General features: G+C 32.9%; 1 protein-coding gene across 4 annotated transcripts; it reads left to right on the top strand.

Moving 5' to 3' along the window:
- Positions 1-18,502: 18,502 nt before the first annotated feature.
- Positions 18,503-22,171, top strand: LOC115986510 (GABA transporter 1-like). Of its 4 annotated transcripts, none has more exons than XM_031109621.1 (7): positions 18,503-18,685; positions 18,774-19,004; positions 19,192-19,289; positions 19,481-19,667; positions 19,748-19,878; positions 20,148-20,381; positions 21,074-22,171. In XM_031109621.1, exons 1-7 carry the CDS (start codon positions 18,577-18,579, stop codon positions 21,452-21,454), a joined length of 1,371 nt encoding a protein of 456 aa, XP_030965481.1. In that variant the 5' UTR covers positions 18,503-18,576; the 3' UTR covers positions 21,455-22,171. The 4 variants fall into 4 exon arrangements, with proteins under 4 accessions (XP_030965481.1, XP_030965480.1, XP_030965483.1 ...); XM_031109620.1 differs by having other exon boundaries at positions 19,192-19,322; XM_031109623.1 differs by having other exon boundaries at positions 18,575-18,685; positions 19,103-19,289.
- Positions 22,172-23,746: the final 1,575 nt, after the last annotated feature.

Here is a 23,746-nt window from a genome sequence, read left to right as displayed (position 1 = left end):
CTTATTCAATTAAATTACTATGATTTATTTATTTAGTATAATAATGAAACTTGTACAATATAATAAGCGAAAAAAACAAACAAAGTTTAGTGAAGCTATGTTACTTCTTCTTCTTCTTCTTCTTCTTCTTCTTCTTTTTCTTTTTTATTTATTTATTTATTTATTAGGAACTGCTACATGTATTGAGTGTAATCTAATCTCACTGACTTTCGTTACCCTTCTTGTCTCATTATACGTAGATGCCATGAAATTTAATCGAAAACTCAAACCTTAGATTTATTATTTGTCAGGCAGCAAGTGACGAATTGAAAAACATTCTATTATTATCCCAACTCCTTGGAGCTACTCTCAGGACAAGAAATGAATGAATGTTAGAGCCATCCAGCTAATACCAAAGCTTGTAGGTTGTAAATTAGATATACTTTAAAACTTGTAGATATATTGAAACTTGTGGGAACACCATATTGCTACAATTTATGATTTTGGAGAGTGTGTGGTGTGTAAAATGACCTGCCCCATCTTTCTTTAAAAGTTACCATAATTTTTAAATGAAGTTTATAGTGTACTTTTGTGTTAGAACTAGTAATAGCTCTAGTATTTTTTTTCTAGGGGATCAACATTGGTTGAGCTAGGAATTTTTCGTGGGTAGGGATGCAAAAAATAAATTGACTAATTTTATTTTTCTTTATATACCACTTTCATACAATTTAGTATACAATACAACTATATTTTACAATAATTTAAAGAAATTATTAATAGTTTAAAGATCGGTAAGACAATAACTATTGAATGCATAAACAAATAGAATTAAATAACTAATTATACATTCTTGTCAAATAACTAATCATGCATTTAATAGAACACAGATGTAGAAGAAAAGTGCAGGGAAAAATAACTTCATTCCACTATCAATGCCAAAGTAAGCCAAAGTTCGAGAGAGATTTTTTTTATTTTTTTAACGAATGAGCACAAATTTGTAATAGTTTTTCTCTTTTTTATAAAATTAAATATTTTAAGAGTAGTGTTATTGACACAACACTTTCACAAAAAATTTACAACAAAATCTAGATGGCAAGTGGTTAAAGGTAAGTAAAAAAGTTATGTTAGTTGCAAGTTCAGATAAAAACCAGTTACAACTTACCACTTAACTTTTATTGTGAAATTATTGTGAAAAATATTGTGAAAATAGCACTAAGATGATCATATTTAAGTTAATTTCAATTGGTTGTTTAAAAAAAAAAGAATTAGGGTCAGGGTTTTCAAAATTTTATTTTAGAAGGGTAAAAAAAAAATTAAAAACTTTATAAATAATTTTTTTTTTAGAGTAGGTAAAGTCAGGGGCGGCTTTGCTTGGAGCCAAGGGATTCAAATGAACCACTACAACTAGCCGAAAATATATACATACAATGTGTTTTTTTTTTTTTTTTTTAATTTTATTATTTTATTTTTTTAAGTCCAATTGAAATAAGTTTGAATATGATCATCTTATTAATATCTTGGTCTTTTTAAACACACAAAAAAAAAAAAAAAGGCTAAATAACAAACCAATTTTATCTAAAATCTGGAATTAAAAAAAAAAAAAAAAGCACAACAACAAAAGTAAAAATTTGTTAATCTTACACCTTAGAAAAAGCCCATTTAAATTTTAATAAATTTGAAATAAATCAATCAAATGGGAGATCAATGGATGAATGATTGCTTGGCTATGTACGTTAAAAGAGATGTAATTTGTAGGATTGATAATGAAGATGTTATGCAATGATTTTAAAATATAAAACATCATAAAAACAATTGTAAAACTTTATGTATTTCAGTTTTAGTTTTTTGAGTTTAGTTTTTGTTTTTATTTTTCGTTTTTTCATTTTTTTTTTGTGGCATCGATATATATATATATATATATATGTATGTATATATCATTTTTATTTTTAAGTTCTCTTTTGTTTTAAAATTTGTATAATTTATGTTTCTTATTAACTCTCCCTAAAAACTAATCTTGGATCCACCACTGGGTTGTGTGTAATGCCGCCCCTGGTTTGAACCTCTTTTCCTCTTTTTTGCGTGTTTGTTTCTAATAAACAAAAAAGAGAGAGGTTATTACATCTAAAATTACATGTACTGAATTCATATATGAAAATTGTAGCTTCAAAGTTCTCTCTCTCTCTCTCTATTTATATAATTCGATACATAATCACAAGATACTTAGATGCCAAAATATGTTAAATATTACACGTAATTAAAAAAAAAATAGACAACTTAAATTTATTGAATAATTTTGGTCTTTATTTCTTGATTTCAAAATCTAATGGGACTACAAATTATTCAAAAGTTATTGGGCGAAAATATATATACAATTTACTTATGCAAGAAATTGTTCTGTCTAATATTGCTTCTTTATTCAAGATTCTAGAAATTTTCATTTTAACATGATATGCTTATAAATATTCTTAATGTGACAGGAATTCTTGACGTGGAAGGCAGAATCGCTTAGTGAAGACTATCTTGAAAGTTGTTGCAAGAAAATATAATAGATATTTTGTATTAGTACTTTCTTATACTTGTTTGAAAATAAAGAAGTGTTAGCGTATGTAATAAAAGAAAGGCTAAAATGAAAACTGACATTCTAACGTTCTTTAGATTTCATTTCAGTTCTCTAACTTTACTTTCATTCATTTCAGTCCTGTAAATTTTAGATTTATTCAATTAAAGCATTTCCGTTAACTTTTGTTAAAAGTTTTTGAAAAAAAAAAAAAATAGAAAATATTTTTTAATCATTAATTGAATTTTTTTAATTTAAAAAATTTGAAGAAAAATTTATAAAATTGAAAAATTAACCACAACATATAACAAAAGTTGATGGAAAAGCCTTAATTGAATAAACTTGAAAGTTAGAGGACTGAAATGAACAAAAGCAAAATTAGAGAATTGAAATGAAATCTAAAGAAATTTAGAAGATCAGTTTTGCATTTTATCCTAAAAGAAAATATAATAGATATTTTGTATTAGTACTTTCTTATATTTGTTTGAAAATAAAGGAGTGTTACCGAATGTAATAAAGTGGCTGAATTTGACTCCAAATCTTTTGTCCCAACCTATATGCTCCAATCTATACTTCACCAAACATATCAAGCCTTGTGAACATTATTTATTAAACACAAATGGAAGACTTCAACGGAGTCTGTTTCCTCAAGCTCCCAAATCATGTTCTAAACCCAAAAAAATATCAAAGGACCACAATCAAAATACTTAGCCACAACCGGATTCCACCACCACCTAGAGAAGATGACAACAGTGAATCTCATCAACCACCAACTCCTATTCCGGTATACCCAACAACAAGAAATCACAGGACAATCACCCATGGTGGTGCATAAAAAATTTCACAGCCCCTATATTGTTTTAACACCAACACCAGTATTGGAGAAGATGACAACACAATCCATTCATTGAGACAACTCTTCTACCCACAGTTGTTTTCTTGGCCAAACACCCATCAACACAAAAAAAAAAAAAAAAAAAAAAAAAAAAAAAAAAAAAACCCCACCAAACTCACCAGATCCTAGCCCCCATCATTAATTTTTCTCTTTTATATATCAAAATAATGGAAAGAAAGCAAAAGAGTCCACAAACCCTCACTTCTAGATCTGTACAAATGGATTTGGGAACAATCTCATATAGGTTTGTGAGAAAGAATAAAAAGAAAAAGAAAAAAACAGAGTATTGGCTTGATCATGAAGGATTTCAAGCTCTATTGTTGAGATTCACCATTGTCATCTTCTTTAGGTAGCCATGGTGGTGGAATCTAATTGTCAACCTTTTGGCTGGGTGATGTGGGTATTAGACAATGCTAGTTCTAATTATATGGCTATTAATGTGGTAGGGTATTAGACAATAGCTAGTTCTAATGATGTGGCTATTGATTATGTGAAGAAGAAAACAAAAGAAAGAGATAGTAGCATATTGGGTGGTGAGTTCATGCATATGCGTTGTTGTGCGCATATCTTGAATTTGATAGTGCAAAGTGGGTTAAAATCCATTCATGAATCAATTGCTAAGGTTCGGAATGCGGTGCAATATGTGAGAGCCTCTCCTGCAAGGTTTGAGAAGTTTCAAGAATGTGTTGATAATGAGAAAATCAAAGCAAAATGTTTGTTGGCCCTTGATATGCGAATAAGATGGAATTCGACTTATCTCATGTTAGATTGTGCTTTGAAATTTGTGAGAGCATTTGATAGGTTGGAAGAGGAGGATGAGCATTACAAACTTTATTTTTGTGAAGCAAATGGAAATGAGAAGAAACCCATTTGTCCTATGGTTCTGTAATACTTTATTAAGTGGATACATTAATGCTTATTGTTATTGACACTAACACAAACAGTGACACTAATGATATTATATGCTACATGATAGTGTTTTGGGAATTAAACTCTTATTGAGGCTATTTGAAAACTTTTTTGCATGGTGAATGAAATGATGAAATTTGGACAGATTTTTTATGTGTGAACAAGTTGGACAAGTTTATAATTAAATGTGGACAGATTTTTTAAGAAGTTTATGTGTGAACAGATTTTTTTGGACAATTTTTGAACATAATTTTTTTATGAAGTTTATGTGTGAACATTTTTCTTGAAAAAAAAAATATATATATATATACACACACACACACACACACTGGGTCAGGGGGTTCATTTGAACCCCTTAGGTTGAATGTAGAGATGCCCCTAACAACTTGTCATCTAGAATTTATTGTAAAAGTATTATGAAAATGTTGTGAACATATCACTTATCTTAATTTAAGCCGAATCATTACTAACTAAAGCAATCACTTGACTTATAAATATCATCTATCCCACATTCTTACTTTTAGTTTTCCATTTTATTTTTCACAAACTCTAATACGTTGGATTTTGTTAACAAATTTTATTTTTCACTGATTATAATACGTTGGATTTTGTTAACAAATGCTTTATGGAAAATAGTTAAGATATATTTAATACTTTATTAAATAATATTTTTATATAACGTGTTAGGGTCATAATTTTATGTAATTAGTTAATCCTTTGACAAAATGCACTTTACTTGTAATTGGGTAGATCTAAGTTGGGTTTAATATATCGAGAAATATGTTGTTCAAACATATCAAGTGTTCGTATTAAAGACATGGAGATTGATCCAAGAAACAAGTGAAGAAAAGCTTTTTTTATTAAGTCTTAACAGATAGTTCGACAGATATTGCTATCGAGACTAAATGAGAAGCTCGACAGATAGCTCGTTAGAAGCTCGATCTGTCGAGAATTACAATTTTCAGTTTTCCAGATCTGAAATTTGGCCCAAGCTTATGTATTTGTTTAGGGTTTCTTTTCTCATAACCTTAGACATATATAAGACTTATTTTAAGAACCGTCACACACGGATACTGAGATCAAGAGTTTATTTTTCTCTGTGAGAAGCTACTGTGTTTGTACGCTATAAGATTTTGTAACTAAGTGCTTCATGATCTTCATTGTTGATGAAGTGAAGAACTTTGCAACCAACAACATCCATTCAAGTTGTTGGAGTTAGTCATGTACTGGGATCCGTACAAAAGGGTTAGTCATAGATTAGAGATTTGTGCATCAAGGGAAAGAAGGTTGCTACAAGATCAAGTCCAATTGGGTATTGAAGTGAAAGTTCAATTGTAGATTGGTATTTTAGGATAGGTTAAGGTAGTGGTAAGATTCCTCGTACTTGTAACCACTTGATTGTTAATTAATGGATTCTTGGGAGTGGTGACCCTAAAATCACCTAGTGGGGTTTTTGCCCTGCTAAAGGTTTTCTCCATTTGTTAACCAATTACCGTGTCAATTTAATTTTCGCTGCATTTAGTTTAATTGGTGATTTGTTGGTGCCTTCACGATTTGCATGCAATTTAACCTAATTAATCAACTTGGGTAATTGAATTAATTAACTGAGGTCAAGTTATCTTAACCCAACAAGTGGTATCAAAGTAGGCACAATCTAATTAGGTTTTAATCTTTGATGTGTGATCTATTGACCCTTGTTGTTATGGATCATGGACAATCCTTGATTATTCCTCCTTTATTTGATGGTATTAACATGCATACTGGAAAGTACACATGAGAGCCTTTTTGCAGTTTTTAGATGAGAAAGTTTGGCTTGCAGTTGAAGTAGGTTGGACCAACCTGATGATCCACCAGCATCATGGGATAATACTAAGATCAAGGCTGTAAATTTTAACAGTAGAGCACTAAGTGCCTAGTTTAGCATTGTGACCAATGAGAAATTCAAGAAGATCTCCTTCACAGACAATGCAAAGGAAATATGGACTATTCTTTAGAATACCTACGAGGGCACAAAAGCTGTTAAAAACTCAAAACTCCAAAGGCTCACTACAAGCTTTGAGGAAATAAGGATGGATGATGATGAGTCATTCGATGAATTTTATGCCAAGCTCAAGGACATAGTGAATTAAGCTTTTGATCTTGGAGAACAGATTTCAGAACCTAAGATTGTCAGAAAAACTCTCGGATCTCTTCTAGAGTGATTTCATGCCAAGATCACTGCCATAGAAGAATCAAAGGATCTTGACTCTATTCCTCTGACAAAACTGATTAGGAATTTGCAAACCTATGAACTAGGATTAGTAAGGGTTGGTAAAGGTAGCTAAAGCAAGAACATGGCCTTAAAGGTCAAGAATGATGATAAAGATGAATTGTTTGAACATGAGGACACTAAGTTCAAATCATACATCACTAAACAATTCAAGAAGTTCATCAAAATGTGAATGTCAAGGCAAGTGACAAGGATCGCAAACAATCTAGATTTTCTCAGTTCAAGTCCCAAGACAAAAGCAAGAGAGAATTCAAAGATGCTGGACAAAGCAATAATGTTCCTGTTGGGCCAAAGTGCTACGAATGTCAAGGATATGGACACATGAAGCAAGAATGTCCCACATATCTCAAATCCATTGGCAAGAGCAAAGCCCTAGCTACCACCTTGAGTGATACAGAACCAGAGGCAGATTCTAATGATAGTGATAAAAGGGAATAGTGAGTGCTTTCACAGCTACTGTTTAGTCTCCTGAGGAAGCAATAGAACTAGTTGATGAGGAAGAAGAGCTGATGGAATCCAAGTTTGAGAAGATGGATGAACAAGATGACATCCACACTGCCTACTCTAAGTTGTACAAAGTCTTTGAAGCATGTGAAGCTTTACATGTTAGCTATGAGGAAGCTAAGTGAAATGAAGTTGGAACGAGAGGAACTCTCCACCAAGGTTGATGAAGCTAATCAAACCATCAAAGCACTGACGTTTGAAATAACTTTCTTGTTGAAAAGATCAAGAAACTGGATGTAGAATTGTTTCAAGTAAGAGTACAATTGGAAAGGACCTCAAGTGCCAAGTTGAATGAAATGCTCAACTTCTAGAAGTCTGCATCTTACAAAATAGGTCTTGAGAATAATCATTCTCTTTCTTCTTGTAGTACCTCTTCTAATGCTTTAAATAGAGTCATTTTTGTCCCTCCTACTAATAATGATAATTGTGAAGTAACTAAACCTAAAATTGAAAATGTGAGTGAGGATAAAAATGATAAAGGAAAATCCATTCTAGGAGCATCCCCTAAGATTGTTAAGAAAGAGACTAAGCAGAATAATCATAGTTCTACTAACAAAAAGGCTCAACCAAAAAAGCCACACTTCTGCCATTACTGTGGAGCATCTGGGCACACTCATCCAAATTGTTATAAGTGGCTAGCCACTCAACAAAACAATAGTGTGTCATCCTTTGGGAGCCAAAATCAACTCCAACTCTCTTTAGCCCCTCTTGGAGAACTTCCCATGGCTGTTATGTTACTCTTAAATTTCAATGGATTCAACTCTCCTTCTTATTCATCTGAACAAAGGTTTATGCAAAAGAAAGGTTCTCCATCCAGGTCTCATGTCTAGAAGAAAAAAGATTCCAAGTGATTCATTCACTTTCTTGATCTCATGCATGGTTGGTTGTTGTGGTTTGAGTTAGTCTAGTTTTTGATTTTTTGATTTATTTATTTTATTTTAGTGCTTTATTTTTTTCTTTTTTCTTTTCAATAAAAAAAAAGGAAAATTTTGAAAGATACAAAAATAATGTGTGTTTGTGTATATTGGTACTTGTGTACCTTGGATGGCCTTTGAAACAAAGTTTCTCAACTTTTTATCTTGTAGCTTAGTTGAGTATTTTCATGGACAGCTAAGCAATGTAAGCTTTGTAGCTCGTTTATGTGATTTGTATGTTTTGGTTGATCTTTTATCATTCATATCTTAATTACTCTTTTTGACAGGAATGACTAAAAAATCCTAAGAGAAGGCATAAATAATCATCTCACCACTAAAACTCGTCAATCATAAAACATCTGTGTGCAACAAACAAAAGTTGTGCTCGGTAAGATGTAGCACTTGCACAACAAAATCAAGATGTTTGGCTTACATAATTGGGTATTTCTTTTCTCTCTTTTATATGCCCATACATGATATGCTTAAAAGAAGAAAAAAAATATGCAAAGAACATAAAAAGAAAAAAGAATCAAAATGCTTTTAAATATGGTTGCAAGCGTGTTTTTAGGAGATGTGGGAGTTATAGGATGTACTTTAAAGGTGATGGTCCCCATCAAACAATTATGATTGTGTGGATGTAATTGATCCTCTAATATCATTACTCTTCATATAATGGATTACTTATACTTTCTTGCAAAAGTTTCACACACAATACGCGTACTGTTTGCTACTCTTGATACTATTGTACAAGTACAATGTGATTTGACCATCACAATAAATTCCTGTGGTAGTATGTGCTCTTTAAACTATCTAAAATTGTTTTTGAAAATAAAGTTGGTCAGACTTGTTTAGTGTGTTTTGATCTAGGAATGCTTTGTATCTAGAGTTGATGATGTGTTTAAGTGCTTAACATGCTTCTTGGTTGCTTGTTTTGGTGTCTATCTTGATTGCATTTATCTTGTGTTATTTTTCCCCTTGAAAAACCTTATTTTAGGCTTCTCGATAAATGCTTGATACCTCCTCGATAGAAGCTTAATAGCACCTCGATACATGTCTCTTCTATCAAGATTTCTAGGTTTGTTCTCGATACCTCTCGATAGATAGCTCGATCCATCGAGCCAATTCTCTGGAGTCTTTGTCTACTCAATAGATGCTTAATACCTCCTCGATCTATTGAGAACCTTTTGCCATCGATACCTCCTCGATAACTCTCGATCTATTGAGTTTTTGTTCTTGATACCAACTTGATACCTTCTCGATCGATCAAGTTGCATTTTTCTATATATATTTGAGGTTCGACCTGGTTTTGCTCAAACTTAAATATCTTGATATCTCTCTCCTCTTTCTCAATCCAAACCACTATTTTCACTAAAATTGTCATTCCCATCATTTTTTCGGCTTCAATCCTCTGGTAAGTGTTCTAAAACTCTTCCTTTTCTCATTCCACATGCATTTCATGCATTTAGATCTAGGTTTTCAAGTTTTGGGGAAATTTTTGGGTTTTTGAGTTATTAGTGAAATTTTTGGGTTGGGTGATGTTAATTTGTTCTCACATGTTCATGCATTGCATTCTCTAGCATTATACTCATGTTTTCATGTACTCTTGGTTGTGTGCTTGATTAAACAATGTGAGTGCTATAGTTTGGATTGAATTTTTGCCCATGATGCAATTATTTTTGCACGTAACATGCTCATGCATTGTACTTCTTTTTTTTTTTCCTTCTTTCCTAAGCCTTGCCTTCTGCTATGTTTCTCCTTTTCTTTTTCTTTCTCTATTTAGCTTCCTGTCTTTGGCACCCAAGAAATCTATTCCTTCCAAGAACCTAATCTCATGTCGTGGTTCTTCTTCTTCATCTTCTTCTCCCTTCATTCCTGATTCTGTGAGGTTCCATGATGAGAAGGCCAAACAAGACTTCTATGAGAACTTTTCTAACCTGGCAATTCATTCAAAACGCTAGGTCATTCTGTCTGATTTTCCAAACACTCCTCTACTTGGTGTGTTTAGCTCTTGGAGTTAGGCTTCTCTATATAAGATACCTAACAGGTGTCTCGGTGTATTCATTTAAGAGTTCTACTCCAACATGCACACTATCGATACCTTTGTGCATAGGTTTACTATAGTATTCTGAGGTACACGTATCATAGTCATCCTGAAGTTCATTTCGAAAGTACTACATGTCCTTAAAGTAGATCGTTTGGACTACCCTAGACACATTCGTCTCCATTCTATCTCTCAAGACAAGATGGCCTTACTATTTTGTGAGAAAGCCATGGTGTGGGGAGAAACTCTAAATTTCTACACAATTGATTTTTCTAAGGGTCCAAGGATCCTTAATATGGTGATGACCTTTGTTCTCAGACAACGGTCACACTATAACACTATCATTGAGCCTCGTGCTCGTTTTCTTCTTTCTCTCATGGAGGTTCTTTCTATAGATTTTCCTTCACACATGATAAAATCTACAATAAATATCTATCGAGACACTACTACATGTGATAAGCTCATCTTTCCTTCAGCTATCACACGCATCCTCTCATACGTGCATGCCACTATTCCTCTCTCTGCTCTTTCCTATGCCATGGGTGCCATTAGTAAGGAATTTATTCGGAGGAGTGATGCATAGCTAGTTGCCAAACGGCCTCGTGTGGAGTCTACTTCAACGGATGCTACCCCCACTTCTTAACCCTTTTCCTCATCTGCTCCTCCTCCTTCCTCTTCTAAAGTAGAGGTCTCTCTTGCCGCCATCATGGATTAGCTTTAGCTCATGTGTGCTGATTTTTGTGGTCGTCTTGACTATCTTTTCGATGAGATGTGTCAGATGGACACCAGGATTGGTCGCATCGCTCACCACTAGTCTCGCCTTGGTGGTTTTGCTCCTTCTCCCACACCCGAGCCTGCTGAAGAGTCTTCTTCAGATGGTGGAGATGATGATGATGATGATGCTTCTAGCTCCGAGACTAATGATGAGATGGTTGCCTCTTAGTGATTCACCCTTTGTCACCCGTGACAAAAGGGGGGAGTAATTTTGTATATGAGAGTAGTCATGTTGTCAGAGGGAGAGCTAGCATAGGGATAGACTAGTTAGGGGGAGAGTTTTTTGAGTGATGTAGTGAGGTTTTGTTGTATCTTTCTCACTATCATGTACCATGGTCTTGTGACCACTTTTACATACATTGTTGTACTTCTTGACACACACACACACACACACACACACACACACACACACACACACATATATATATATATGATGTATGTTTCTTCACATTTATCTCACGTGTTTTTTTTTTTTTTTTGTGTTTTCTCTCTTTAAGCATATGTTTCTTCTTTTATATAACTTGTCTACATTTCACACTTGATGACTTGATGGATCTTGTTTAAGTGTTTCAGATAAGACAGGTTGCAAGTCTCTCATGCCATGATCTCTTTTCTTGCAAAGTTTTTCAAGAGTTCATAGTAATTGTAGACATCGCATTTTGTACCCCTTACAACTCAAGTCCCCGTTCCCTAATGATGCTCGAACTCTAAGGTCTAAGGCCAGTTTAGAGCCCAATCAAATACTAAATTGACTTGAAGAGTATTAAAAAGAAAAATATAACTTTTTAAACGAGTAAAAATCTATTTTTGGAAGTAAAAATCTATTTTTGGAAGTAAAATGACCAAAGTAGCCATCGGTCTGCGTACATGGGTCGCAACTTGCGTACGTAGACCAAAGCATGCATACGCAGGCACATTCTTGCGTACGTAGCTAGGGTTTCAGAAGTATAAGAAAGGCAAGTTTTCTACAATAATGGTTGGGGTTTAGAATGAATCCCACATCGCTTGGGAGCTGTTTCAAACCCCATTTTTTCAACTATAAAAAGCCTTATATGGTACATTTTCAAGACACATAGAAATCCCACAGGAAAACCTAAGATTCACTAGAAAATTCTAAGATTCAGCAGAAAATAATGAATCAAAAGGGAGTTCTTCACAAAACACCCTCAAAGCAATTTTATTTGATTGAGACCTTCTCTAGCCCTAATCCTTTTAGTTTAAAGTTTCTAATTACTATTTTATTGAATTATGATAGATTTGACTAAGGGAAACGGTCAGAAATCAAGCCTAGGAGCTTTTCCTTTAAGGTATTCTTTCTAACTTTTCTTTTAATTTTCTGTCTTTCTTTTCTTGTTTTAATCTTGTTTTCGGTTTGGTTTATGTTTATGCATGTTTGCCTAGATTAGTATATAGTTCTATTTATGTTTTGAGCATGCTAGGTTGTTAGAATTAGTGTTTTCTTGCTTGTGCCCTATTTTCCATTTCGTGTTTCTGGGTTAGGGATCTGGGTAAGTCCCACGCACACATGCCATGAGCATGCGTACGCGAGCTTCAGGCTGTGTACGTAGGTGCTTGCCCAAAAACCCTAATCTAGATTCCTTATGTTGTTTGTTTGGTTTGTTTCATATGTTTTGTCCCTTTTTAAAGCCTTTTCACATGTTCATATGTGTTTATGCTTTTGTCTTATGTGCTTGTTGTCTCTAACATGCTTAGATTAGGGTTTTTATATTTATTTCTTGCTTTTATGCTATGCCATTCATTCACATGTCCATGCATCAATACCATAGGTGCTGTGTTGCTGAAAGGTAAGTAAAGGGTAAGTCATGCATTAGAAATGTCCATGCATTTGTGTTGGTTTTATTTTGACGATTTGATGAAGTATGCTTAGATATATGATTAGGGTTTATAATGTGTTAATGCCTTGTTTATGATATGTGATGTATGATAGGGTATTTGCCATGTTAGATGAATGCTAGGGTTTTTTTTATGTGTGTTTGGCTTTCTTTTGCTTTGTGGATAGATAAACATGCTTGTTTAGGGATAAAGATGCCATGTTGTTTGCTAGATTCATGTTAGTGTGTGTGTGAGTCTAGAATACAAGTGTTGAACTAATTTTTAATAAAGTTAAGAATAAGACACAATGATGGGAGGCCAACCTTAGGCTTGGGCGATCTTTGGTGCCTAACACCTTCCCAAGAGCGTACCTAAACTCCAAATCCATACTTTGGTAGTAAAATCAATGGTCCTTCATCGATAAGGACACTATATATATGGTTTCTAGACCATTGCAAAAACTAGATGACGACTCTAAAATGATTCCTAGTGTCCACAATAATAGTTAGACTTTTGTACTTTTGTGTAATAGTTATGAAGATTGGTGTTTATACTTCTCTCATGATTATGTTTGTGCTTTTGTCATAGATTGCCAAAGGGGGAGATTGTTAGGGTCATAATTTTATATAATTAGCTAATCCTTTGACAAAATGCATTTTACTTGTAATTGGGTAAATCTAAGTTGGGTTTAATACATCAAGAAATATGTTGTTCAAGCATATCAAGTGTTCGTATTAAAGACATGAAGATTGATCCAAGAAACAAGTGAAGAAAAGCTGTTTCATTAAGTCTTGACAGATAGCTCGATAGATTCTGCTATCAAGACTAAATAAGAAGCTTGATCTATTGAGAATTATGATTTTCAGTTTTACAGATTTGAAATTTGGCCCAAGCTTATGTATTTGTTTAGGGTTTCTTTTCTCACAACCCTAAACACATATAAGGCTTATTTTAAGAGCCGTCACACACGAATACAGAGATCAAGAGTTTATTTTTCTCTGTGAGAAGTTATTATGTTTATACGCCATAGGGTTTTGTAACCAAGTGCTTCCTGATCTTTATTGTTGATGAAGTAAAGAAATTTGTAGCCAACAACATCCATTGAAGTTGCTGGAGTTAGCCATGTATTGAGATCCATGCAAAAGGGTTAGTCATAGATTGGAATTTTGTGCATCAAGAGAAAGAAGGCTGCTACATGATCAAGTTCAATTGGGTATTGGAGCGAAAGTTCAACTATAGGTTGGTATTTTGGGATAGGTCAGGGTAGTGGTAAGATTCCTCATACTTGTAACCGCTTGATTGTTAATTAGTGGATTCTTAGGAGTGGTGACCTTAAAATCATCCAATGAGATTTTTGCCTTGCGAGAGGTTTTCCCCATTTGTCAACAAATCACCGTGTTAATTTAATTTCCACCACATTTAGTTTAATTGGTGATTTGTTGGTGCCTTCACAATTTGCATGCAATTTAATTTAACTAGTCGCTAACCCGTGCGATGCACGGGATAGTTAAACAATATTTATACACATTCACTTTTATTGGTACAATCATTTGAAAATAATTCTAATTAATATCCAAATGTAAGAGACACATAAATTCAAAACATGGAAAGAAAATAAAAATTACAACAATTAATTCCATTATCTTTCATGCTATACTTTGTAATTGTACGGAATTAAGTCAACTCAATTTAAGTAGTTGTAATAAAATTGGCTTCTACTATTCTCTATTCTATAGAGATATGAACATATTGGATTTCTCAAACAATTACCGGTATTGCAATAAAATGATTTATTATTGAAAATAAGAAACAAAGAAAACCTGTCTATAACTTAAGAAACACAATATACTAAAATTAAAGAGATAAAATTTTCAGAGGACAAAATATTATAGATAATTTTAGAAACAGATTATACACTTAAAAGGGTTAGTAATTTATAGCACTTACCTCCCACTATTAGTATACAGACACCAAGTGCGATCGTCGTAACCCTTTGAAAGAACCTTTCCCAATTGGACCCTATAAAAAAAAAAACCCAATTAACAAAATTGATCCAAAAGGGTCTAAAAAGCACACAAAATCAATTCAAAAAACAAAAATATCAGACAAAGTACTTACTTTCCACTGCTAATGAAATCGTCTTTTATATTACTATTCCAAACTGCAACACTTATTTCTCTAAGGCTTTCAATTAACGAAAACACAAACTTCTCTTGGAATACCGGAGTATTATGACCATCTATATACACACACACAAAACAAAATCAGCATAAGTCACTATAACTCTATAGAAGCCTCAAAAATATAAAGAGAAATTAAAGGGGTTGAATTTGATATTTATGTTTGGAGAGAGAGAGTTTGCAGAAACTGTGACTTTATATTTCTTAACTTGAGAGAGGGGTAAGATTGCTAGGGTTTTGAGGTGTTATAATGTTTTTATTTTTATTTTTTATTTTTTAAATATTGTGCTGACGTGGAAAATTGTAGTGCCAGCAGAGGTTTCGGTTTTATATATATATATATAGATTAATCAACTTGGTTAATTGAATTAATTAACCGGAGTCAAGCTATCTTAACCCATCATAATGTTTAAAAATAAAGTAAAATTATACACATATATCACACACAACCATAATTAATTTGTAAGTGTAAGGTTTTTTTTTTTTTTTTTTTTTTTTTTTTTTTTTTTTGAGAAACCAAGTGTAAGCCAATTGATCATTACCATGTATTTTTTATTTTTATTCTTTGAAAAAGTGAAATTTATAGCTTATAGCTATTTAGAGCATTAGCATCTGGGGATGCCACCAAAAAAAAAAAAAAACCTATTTTGCATCCTCAAACACTACTTTATCTATTTTACTAACTTATTTTACAACTCACCCTACATCTCAGTTTTTATTTTTACATACAACCCAATAAAATAATATAAACTACATAATAAAATAATAAAAACTATTATTCTCTCTCTTTTTCCCCACTCACCTTTTCTCTTCACACACAACTACATATTAAAATTATATATATATATATATATATATTTTTTTTTTTTACAACCTATGAACAGTAAGGTTGCATGTAGGTTGCATACATGCAACCTTACTATTCATAGGTTGCAAATTTGTTTTAGTTTACAAACTTGGATGTAGTAGATTTTGGGTGGCTTAGGTTGTAAAATAGCTATCGGAAGGTGTTTACACCCCCAATGTTGGTGCTACCCTAATATGTTTTGTGTTATTTTTCTATTCCTACTTGACTACTAAGACAAATGATTGTCCACCTTTGAGCAGGTCTAGAGGAGAGACAAACACAAATTTTCAAGTTTGAACTATGGACAAAAGTTGCTTTCTTGTTCTTGTTTTCTCCGTATCATCCCAATAATTGAGAATAAGATGAGTTATTCTATTACCACAAGCAAACTTACAACTTTTGCTACAACTCCTATGTACTAAGCTATGATTGGTTGTATATTACTTTTATATATACTCATAACTTTTTATGTATCAATCACATAAAGAGTTGATTCTCAAAAAAAAAAAAAAAAATCACATAGAGAGTCGTGACGAAAATATGTATTTTTTTTTGGTGATACTAAATTTTTTGTATAACTATTCATTGATACTAAATAGAGTAATATCAGAATCACACATTTTATCACATACATTTTTACAACTATTATATGTGATAAATTGTGATTTATTATCTATCACTTTTATATGAACCCATCGCTTTTTCTATATTACTTACAGTTTGCCACATCAAAGTTATGGCACCCAGGGATGGAACCAAGATTAAAACTTAGGGGGGGGGGGGCAAAGTTCTTTGTTCAAAGATTTTAAAAAATTGAAATATCAATACTAGAGGTTGAAAATGATGCATTATTAGAATTAGTTTTTTAGTTATTTGTATTTTTTATTTTGAAAAAAAAATCACAAATGACAATTTATAATCAAGATTTTTATAAGTCAATTGGCACATCATAATATTTTCAAGGTTTGACCAAGATTAGTATGATTCTTTATTCTATTGACATTATAAATTTTAAAAAATTATGTATTCTTTTCACATAATTCTATAAATAATAACTTCATAATGCTATACATACATATATATATATATATATATAGTTAAAAGATTCTTAAAAAAAAAAAAAAACAAAAAACTATAGTGAAAAGTTCAAATCTATGTCAAGCATTATATTAATAAAACAGCTAAAATAATGGTTAATAAATATCATGCATTAATATTCAGGGAAAAAAAGGGTAAGACAATTATTGGTGTCTTGGTAAGGTTGTGATTTTTTCCTTTGAAAAATTTCAAGTTTGAAAAAATAGTAAAAAAAAATTAAAAGAGATCTTTTAATCAATCACATAATAATGGACGTTAACTTTGAGTCTTTAACTAAGTAAACAATAAAGTTTTTCTTATCATTACATTAATTTAGTTAAGTCACAAAATTTATTACCAATAGACTAATCTCATACATGCTTTGGTGGCAGTTTAGGTAAGGCACAAAACAATAAATTGTTATTGTTTCACACATGTATTACCATTTATGCATGCATGCCAAGTGTGTCCCAAAGTTAATAAAACATTAAAAATCAAAAAAATTCTACCATTCAAAAAATAGATAAATTTTTTCCACTGATTGAGTTAAAGACACCAACTAATCCAAGCCGTTGGTGATTAATTGGTGTAGATGGAGTGATTAGCAATATAAGAATTGTCTATGTGGCTATGAGGTGGAGTCATTTGAGAGGGGCATAAAGCTCTCAAATGAGATGGAGAAATTGGATAAAGGTTATTGGGTTTTTGTGATTTGTTTTGCTAGGATTTGTAATTGATTTGTTGTTATTGTTTTTGTTTAGATCAGATTTATGATTTGTCCAAAGATTTTTCTTATTATTAGGATATATGTTTTTTTTTTTTTTTTTTTTTTTTTTTTTTAAGATTTTCCTTGTTATCTATTTTTCAGATTTATGGGGTCAACTTGTCAAGTTTTTGAGGGAGGGAGGCTAAGTATATAAATTTGAGAGTTAAAAGTAATTTTTTTTTTTGATAGGGATAACTCCCAAAGCAGACGGATCCAATTAATAGAGTTAGTCATAAGTGGGGATGTTGCCAAAAGAGACGGTCTAAATGGCCTAACAGTCAAAGAACTGATACAAGGAAATCGTGTCTCGAACGAAAAGGCAAAAAGACGGTCGGGCTCTTCGTAGTGGACGGATTCCAATTAGATGGATATACATGAGGGAGACGGGTACAAAGCCACGTGGCACCTACGTGGCCTAAGTGTTCTCCAAGGAACCTAATATAGAAATGTTTTGCATTTCACGCTTAACTGTAATCAAAGGAATCCCTACAAGGAAAAAACTCCCACAATATATGAGCACTAAAGAGGATCTTTTCTACAAGGAAATAGCTTCTCTATCAAAAAACAGAGGTCAGCTTTATATCACTATAAAAACCTCAAATCCCTCACAAACCATGGTACGCGTAATTCTCCCGGCTCTAGCACTCTAGAGTTGTAGAAATTATCTCTAACTTAACCTTTACAGGGTATTTGACCGGTACCACATCGGTACTCTCTATAAAGTCTTCTTTGTTTCTATTTCGCAGGTTTTGTCTAGAACACGTGAGGACTGTATAGCTGTAGATTATTGACGATTTTTGACATTATCATTTTGTATAAATATATATATACTATGGGATTTTTTTTCAAAGGCGGGCCCCCTCAGCCTTTGAAAAAAAAATCGCTGGCGGCACCAAATGTGTGGTCATAAATTTTTTCATTAAACATTTAAAAAAAATGCAAGTAATATCCATGGATTTAGAATCTCCAATTACATAGGTGTTAAAACTTAGAACACGCAGAGGTTAACTCACAAATATTCACAGAGAGAGATGGGATCCATCCCTCCAGATAATGTAAACGCAGCTGCAAGACAAATGGAAGATGGAAACACCCCTAAGGAGCTTGATGCTGGAGCTTTATTTGTGCTCAAGTCTAGAGGTATGGCTAGAAAGAGTTTCCTATACATATGAAGATGCATCTCTATTCCTTAATTTGGGTGAAGTACCTAATTTATTAATTGTAATAGGTTCATGGTTGCACTGTGGATATCACTTGACAACTTCAATTGTAGCACCAGCACTTCTAAGTCTTCCCTTTGCACTATCATTGACGGGCTGGTTTGCTGGTGTTTTGTGCCTAATTGTGGCTGCATTGGTTACCTTCTATTCCTATAACCTTCTCTCACTGGTTTTAGAGCACCATGCACAGCTTGGTCAGCGCCAACTTAGGTTCAGAGACATGGCTAGAGATATATTAGGTAGGTAGCATACTACATCTTCTGTTTCTTCAGGCACTTACAACTATTTGTATAGCTAATAAGCTCATTCTCCTTAATGGCTTGAGTTGCCCTTGCAGGGTTGAATTTACTTCATAATGCTTAGACATCAAAATGTGCCAAAATACATGTATAACTGATGGGTTTAGTGAGTGGACTAATTTGACAGGACAAGGATGGGGCAGATTTTTTGTAGGTCCAATTCAATTTGGTTTATGCTATGGTGCAGTCATTGCATGTATTCTTCTTGGAGGGCAGAGCCTCAAGGTTGGTCTGTCATTTTTGCCAATAGGCCTACTGGTAAATTGCCATTTTAATCTGATTATCATGTATGAGGGATTTATAGGATGGTATGCCAGACCAATTGCCATTTCATAAACTCTTCAATGTTGAATTTTTGTGAGTTGCGCCCCATGGAATTAATCTATTTACTAGTTCCTGCCTTCTTTTTCTTTTAGGCTATTTATCTACTCTCTAGTCCAAAGGGAACCATGCAGCTCTATCAATTTGTTAGTATATTTGGTGTATTACTGCTAGTCTTGGCACAAATTCCATCTTTCCACTCCCTAAGGCATATCAACCTTGTTTCTCTAGTCCTTTGTCTTGCTTATAGCGCTTGTGCGACATCGGGTTCCATATACATTGGTAAGAAGTCAAATGACAACCATTTTTATGGAGTTTGTGTCTTTAGTCTAGTCTCTGTACTTTAATGGATTGTCTAGCAGGTTATTCCAAGAATGCACCTACTAAAGACTACTCCATCAATGGAAGTGCACAAAATCGTGTCTTTGGATCCTTTAATGCTATTTCAATTATTGCCACCACATTTGGGAATGGAATTATTCCTGAAATACAGGTATTCCAATTTTTTCTTCTGTTTAGTTTTGTAAAAAAAGTAAGAACAAGAAGAAAGTAACAAAATCTATTGTTTTCGAACAATACTTAATAAAGTAAATATTAAATCATCTGATTTGTTTAATCTAAATGGCTATTTACTACTCAAAATGTAACATTTTATATATATATTGGCATGTTATGTAAAAACTTGGTATCTGTACTATCATGTTATTCGATACATAGGAGTTTGGAAGAGAATTAAATTTCCCAAATCAATTTTGGTTGCAGGCAACTATTGCACCTCCAGTCAAGGGGAAAATGTTCAAAGGACTATGTGTGTGTTATGCTGTTGTAGTATCTACATTTTTCAGTGTGGCGATTTCTGGGTATTGGGCATTTGGCAATCAGGCCAGGGGAACAGTTCTAGCCAATTTTATGGTTGATGAGAAGTCTCTTTTGCCTACTTGGGTTCTCTTAATGACCAATGTTTTCACCCTCTTGCAAGTAGTAGCTGTTACTCTGGTAAGAATGTCATACTCTCTTATAACTAGGTACAACCGGTAAACAGTGAAGAGAATTAGACATCTATTTGGGGCTAAGGTTGCATCATGTCTCTTCCTACCTTGAAATCGAATGATGTTTTGGCACCCACCACCAAGATGTGGGCTTGTTAATGAAGGCCTAAAGGAGTAGCCTAAGTCCTAAGCCTAGTTAACACGAGTACTCTTAGCTCTTGGGATAGCTTGAACACTTATATAGTCATGATCTAACTCTATCCTTAATGAGTTGAACAACAGTTAGAGGGAATTTACAAATTTACATTTCAGTTGGTCAAGATGATTTTACAGGGCAAGATTTTGGAATAGATATGGGTTAGAACTTAGCAACTGTCCCTTAAGATAACGATTCTGCCTTCGTTTCACTACGATAAGTGTCCATAACACAGACAAAAAGCACAAATAAATTGTTTGCTTGCAAAATGAGATCACAAAGCTCACCAAAGTTGATCAAAACCAATTAAAGTTTACTAACTCCTTTAATTTAGTTATGGAATCAATAAACTAACTGATAAGCACAACTCAATTGATGAAAGGGCATGGTTTATATTACGTGTGTCAAATTTAAGGTCAATCGATAAGAACATACTACTATTTTTACATTACCCGAGTCTTGTGTCACATCTTGATTTGATTAAGCTTCCTAGCCTATTGCAGGCTTACTTACAACCAACAAATGAAGTGCTTGAGCGGAAGTTTGCAGATGCAAAGATTGATCAGTTTGCATTTCGTAATGTTGTACCAAGGTTGGTTTTTCGGTCACTATCAGTTGTTATAGCCACAACTGTAGCTGCCATGTTTCCCTTCTTTGGAGATATCAATGCAGTGATTGGAGCATTTGGATGCATACCTCTTGACTTTGTTTTGCCCATGGTCTTCTACAACGTGACTTTCAAGCCCTCCAAGCATGGCCTAATGTTTTGGGCTAACACATTGATTGCCACAATCTTTTCAGCATTTGGTGTGTTGGGAGCAATATCCTCAATTCGTCAGATAGGTCTTGATGCCAAAACGTACCACTTGTTTGCAAATTTGTAGTTAGAACAACTGCTATGGTAATTAGACAATGACTCCTTTCACTGTTACTTTTGTCAAGGAATTCAAAAGTGAGGCAAATCTATATATGACTAAAAACTGAAGCGTAACATTTAATTTGCTATGCTTAGGTTGAGCCACATCAATAGTCATGTCATTACAATTTTTTTTCTTGAATTTGTCCTATAATTTAAAAATACTAATAAGAAGAAAACAATTCCCAACCCTATCTCTTATACGGTTACAATTTTAGACTACAACCTTTTGTGTTCCATAGTTACAATTTCAAACGGCAATCCTTTGTATTCCATGGTTACAATCTCAAACGGCAACCCTTCAGCTTCCTAATGCCAGACTTTGGCTTTCTAACTCCATCTCTTTCTCTCTTCACATTATATTAATACAATTTAAAAATAGTTTTCCTAAATTTAAAAATACTAATAAAAAAGAAAATACTTCCCAACTCTATCTCTTACATGGTTACAATTTTAGATAGCAACCTTTTGTGTTCCATGGTTACAATCTCAAACGGCAACCCTTCAGCTTTCTAATGCCAAACTTTGGCTTTCTAACTCCTTCATCTCTTTCTCTCCTCACACTATATTAATATTGAAAAGTTGGATGATTTAGTTCAGATATCTCTAAATCCTAGTTGCTCTTGACCTCTATTCTTGTGACTGCCCTACATAATAGTTCAATGTAAAGATTAGATTAATAGTATTGTTCTTTTTATTGCTGTTTTTTATTATTATTATTATTTTATTTTATTTTATTTTTTTGTTACTACCTCTTTTGTGTTGTGGGTCATATATGGGTTTTTATGTATTTAGGTTGGGTATTTGTACTAATATATGATTGTTTGTTTCTATGTTTAAATTTATTTTTTATTTTTTATTTTTTTAATGTTTGAGACGGTAACATTATTGGTTTATATTGTATAATCAGTGTGATAGAGTTTTAGTAGTTAGAAAATTTAATGATAGAATTTTAGTAGTATCTGTGCCTGCAAAAATTCAATTGAATGGTGTAATCCATGCCTGCAAAAATTCAATTTGCTAAGGTGTTTTAGTAGTTAGCAAATTGAATTATAGAGTTTAAAATCCAATACTATACTCAAAACATGATACTTTTCCTTTTTTCTTAATCTCCCCATTTAAGTGAATCCCTCCATCACTTGAATCGATTTAAAATTCCTTCTATTAGCTTTGATTGTATTTGATTGTACTCTTGGCCATCACATGGATATAAATAAAGCGATTACACATCTATAGTTTTGGAAGGAGATTCCATTGTTGGCCGAATAGTTTAGGTAACCAAAAGAATATTTGGCTCTAAAGTGGATGATATGTAGAGTATCCTTGACATTGGAAAAGAATTGTCTACTGAAGCATAAACTACAAGTGAGAGAGGCTGAACAATTTATGTAGATATTGTTTAATGAGAAAGGCTGAACAGTTCATGTAGAGTATCGTTGACATTGAGAATTTGTATTGTTGTTGCATTAGTATAACTCAAGCGTGGCGTGAATTACCAGAAATTTGTATTGCAACTCACCGCTATTGGTGACTAGAATTTGTATTGCAACTCACAGCTGTTGGTGAGAGTTTTTATTGCTCTCTTTATTTGTTTGGGTTGTTGAAATAATTAAAGTTTACTGGTGATATGTTATTAAGTTCTTTAGCATGGTGAATCCCACAAAAATTGGTAGTTACATATTAAAAGTTCTAGATGTTGGCCTTCTTGGGCCTCTATTTAAGGTGGATTTGCTCAGTTTTTATGAACTCAATATATGTTCCAACATGAATATATAGTCTGATGGAAATTAAATTGTACTAATTTCTAATAGAAATTGAATTTGAATAACTATTGGTATTCTCAAATGCTAATAATAATTGGGGTTGATGATATTCTCATGAACTAGCTGGTATGAATATCCTTTGCTAGAAGTGTTTATGTTGAATAGAAACTTATGTCCTTTGTAGCAAAAGAGAAATATTGGGTTTTGTGTAGAGCATCAGATATACAACAAAGAAAAAAAAAATTAGCACTTCATTGTCCTTATTTATTTTGGTGGTGGTGAAGTTGTTTGATTTGGTTTAGTATGCAATATTATGTATTAATCTAGCTCAAGTGGAAAAAAGTAAATATAATATATTCTTGATGATATGATGTAGAGCATTCGATCAATTATATTTTGGTATTGATCAATTTTAAACTCATCCACATATTTATATTTTAATTAAAAAAAATGTATACTAATTTTAAAACTTAAGTACTATTGCAAATTTGCATAAG

Source organism: Quercus lobata, chromosome 4, assembly GCF_001633185.2.
Source record: "Quercus lobata isolate SW786 chromosome 4, ValleyOak3.0 Primary Assembly, whole genome shotgun sequence".
Lineage (NCBI taxonomy): Eukaryota > Viridiplantae > Streptophyta > Magnoliopsida > Fagales > Fagaceae > Quercus > Quercus lobata.
Note: the sequence above shows the minus strand (reverse complement) of the source record. Positions and strands in the feature narration are given on the sequence as shown.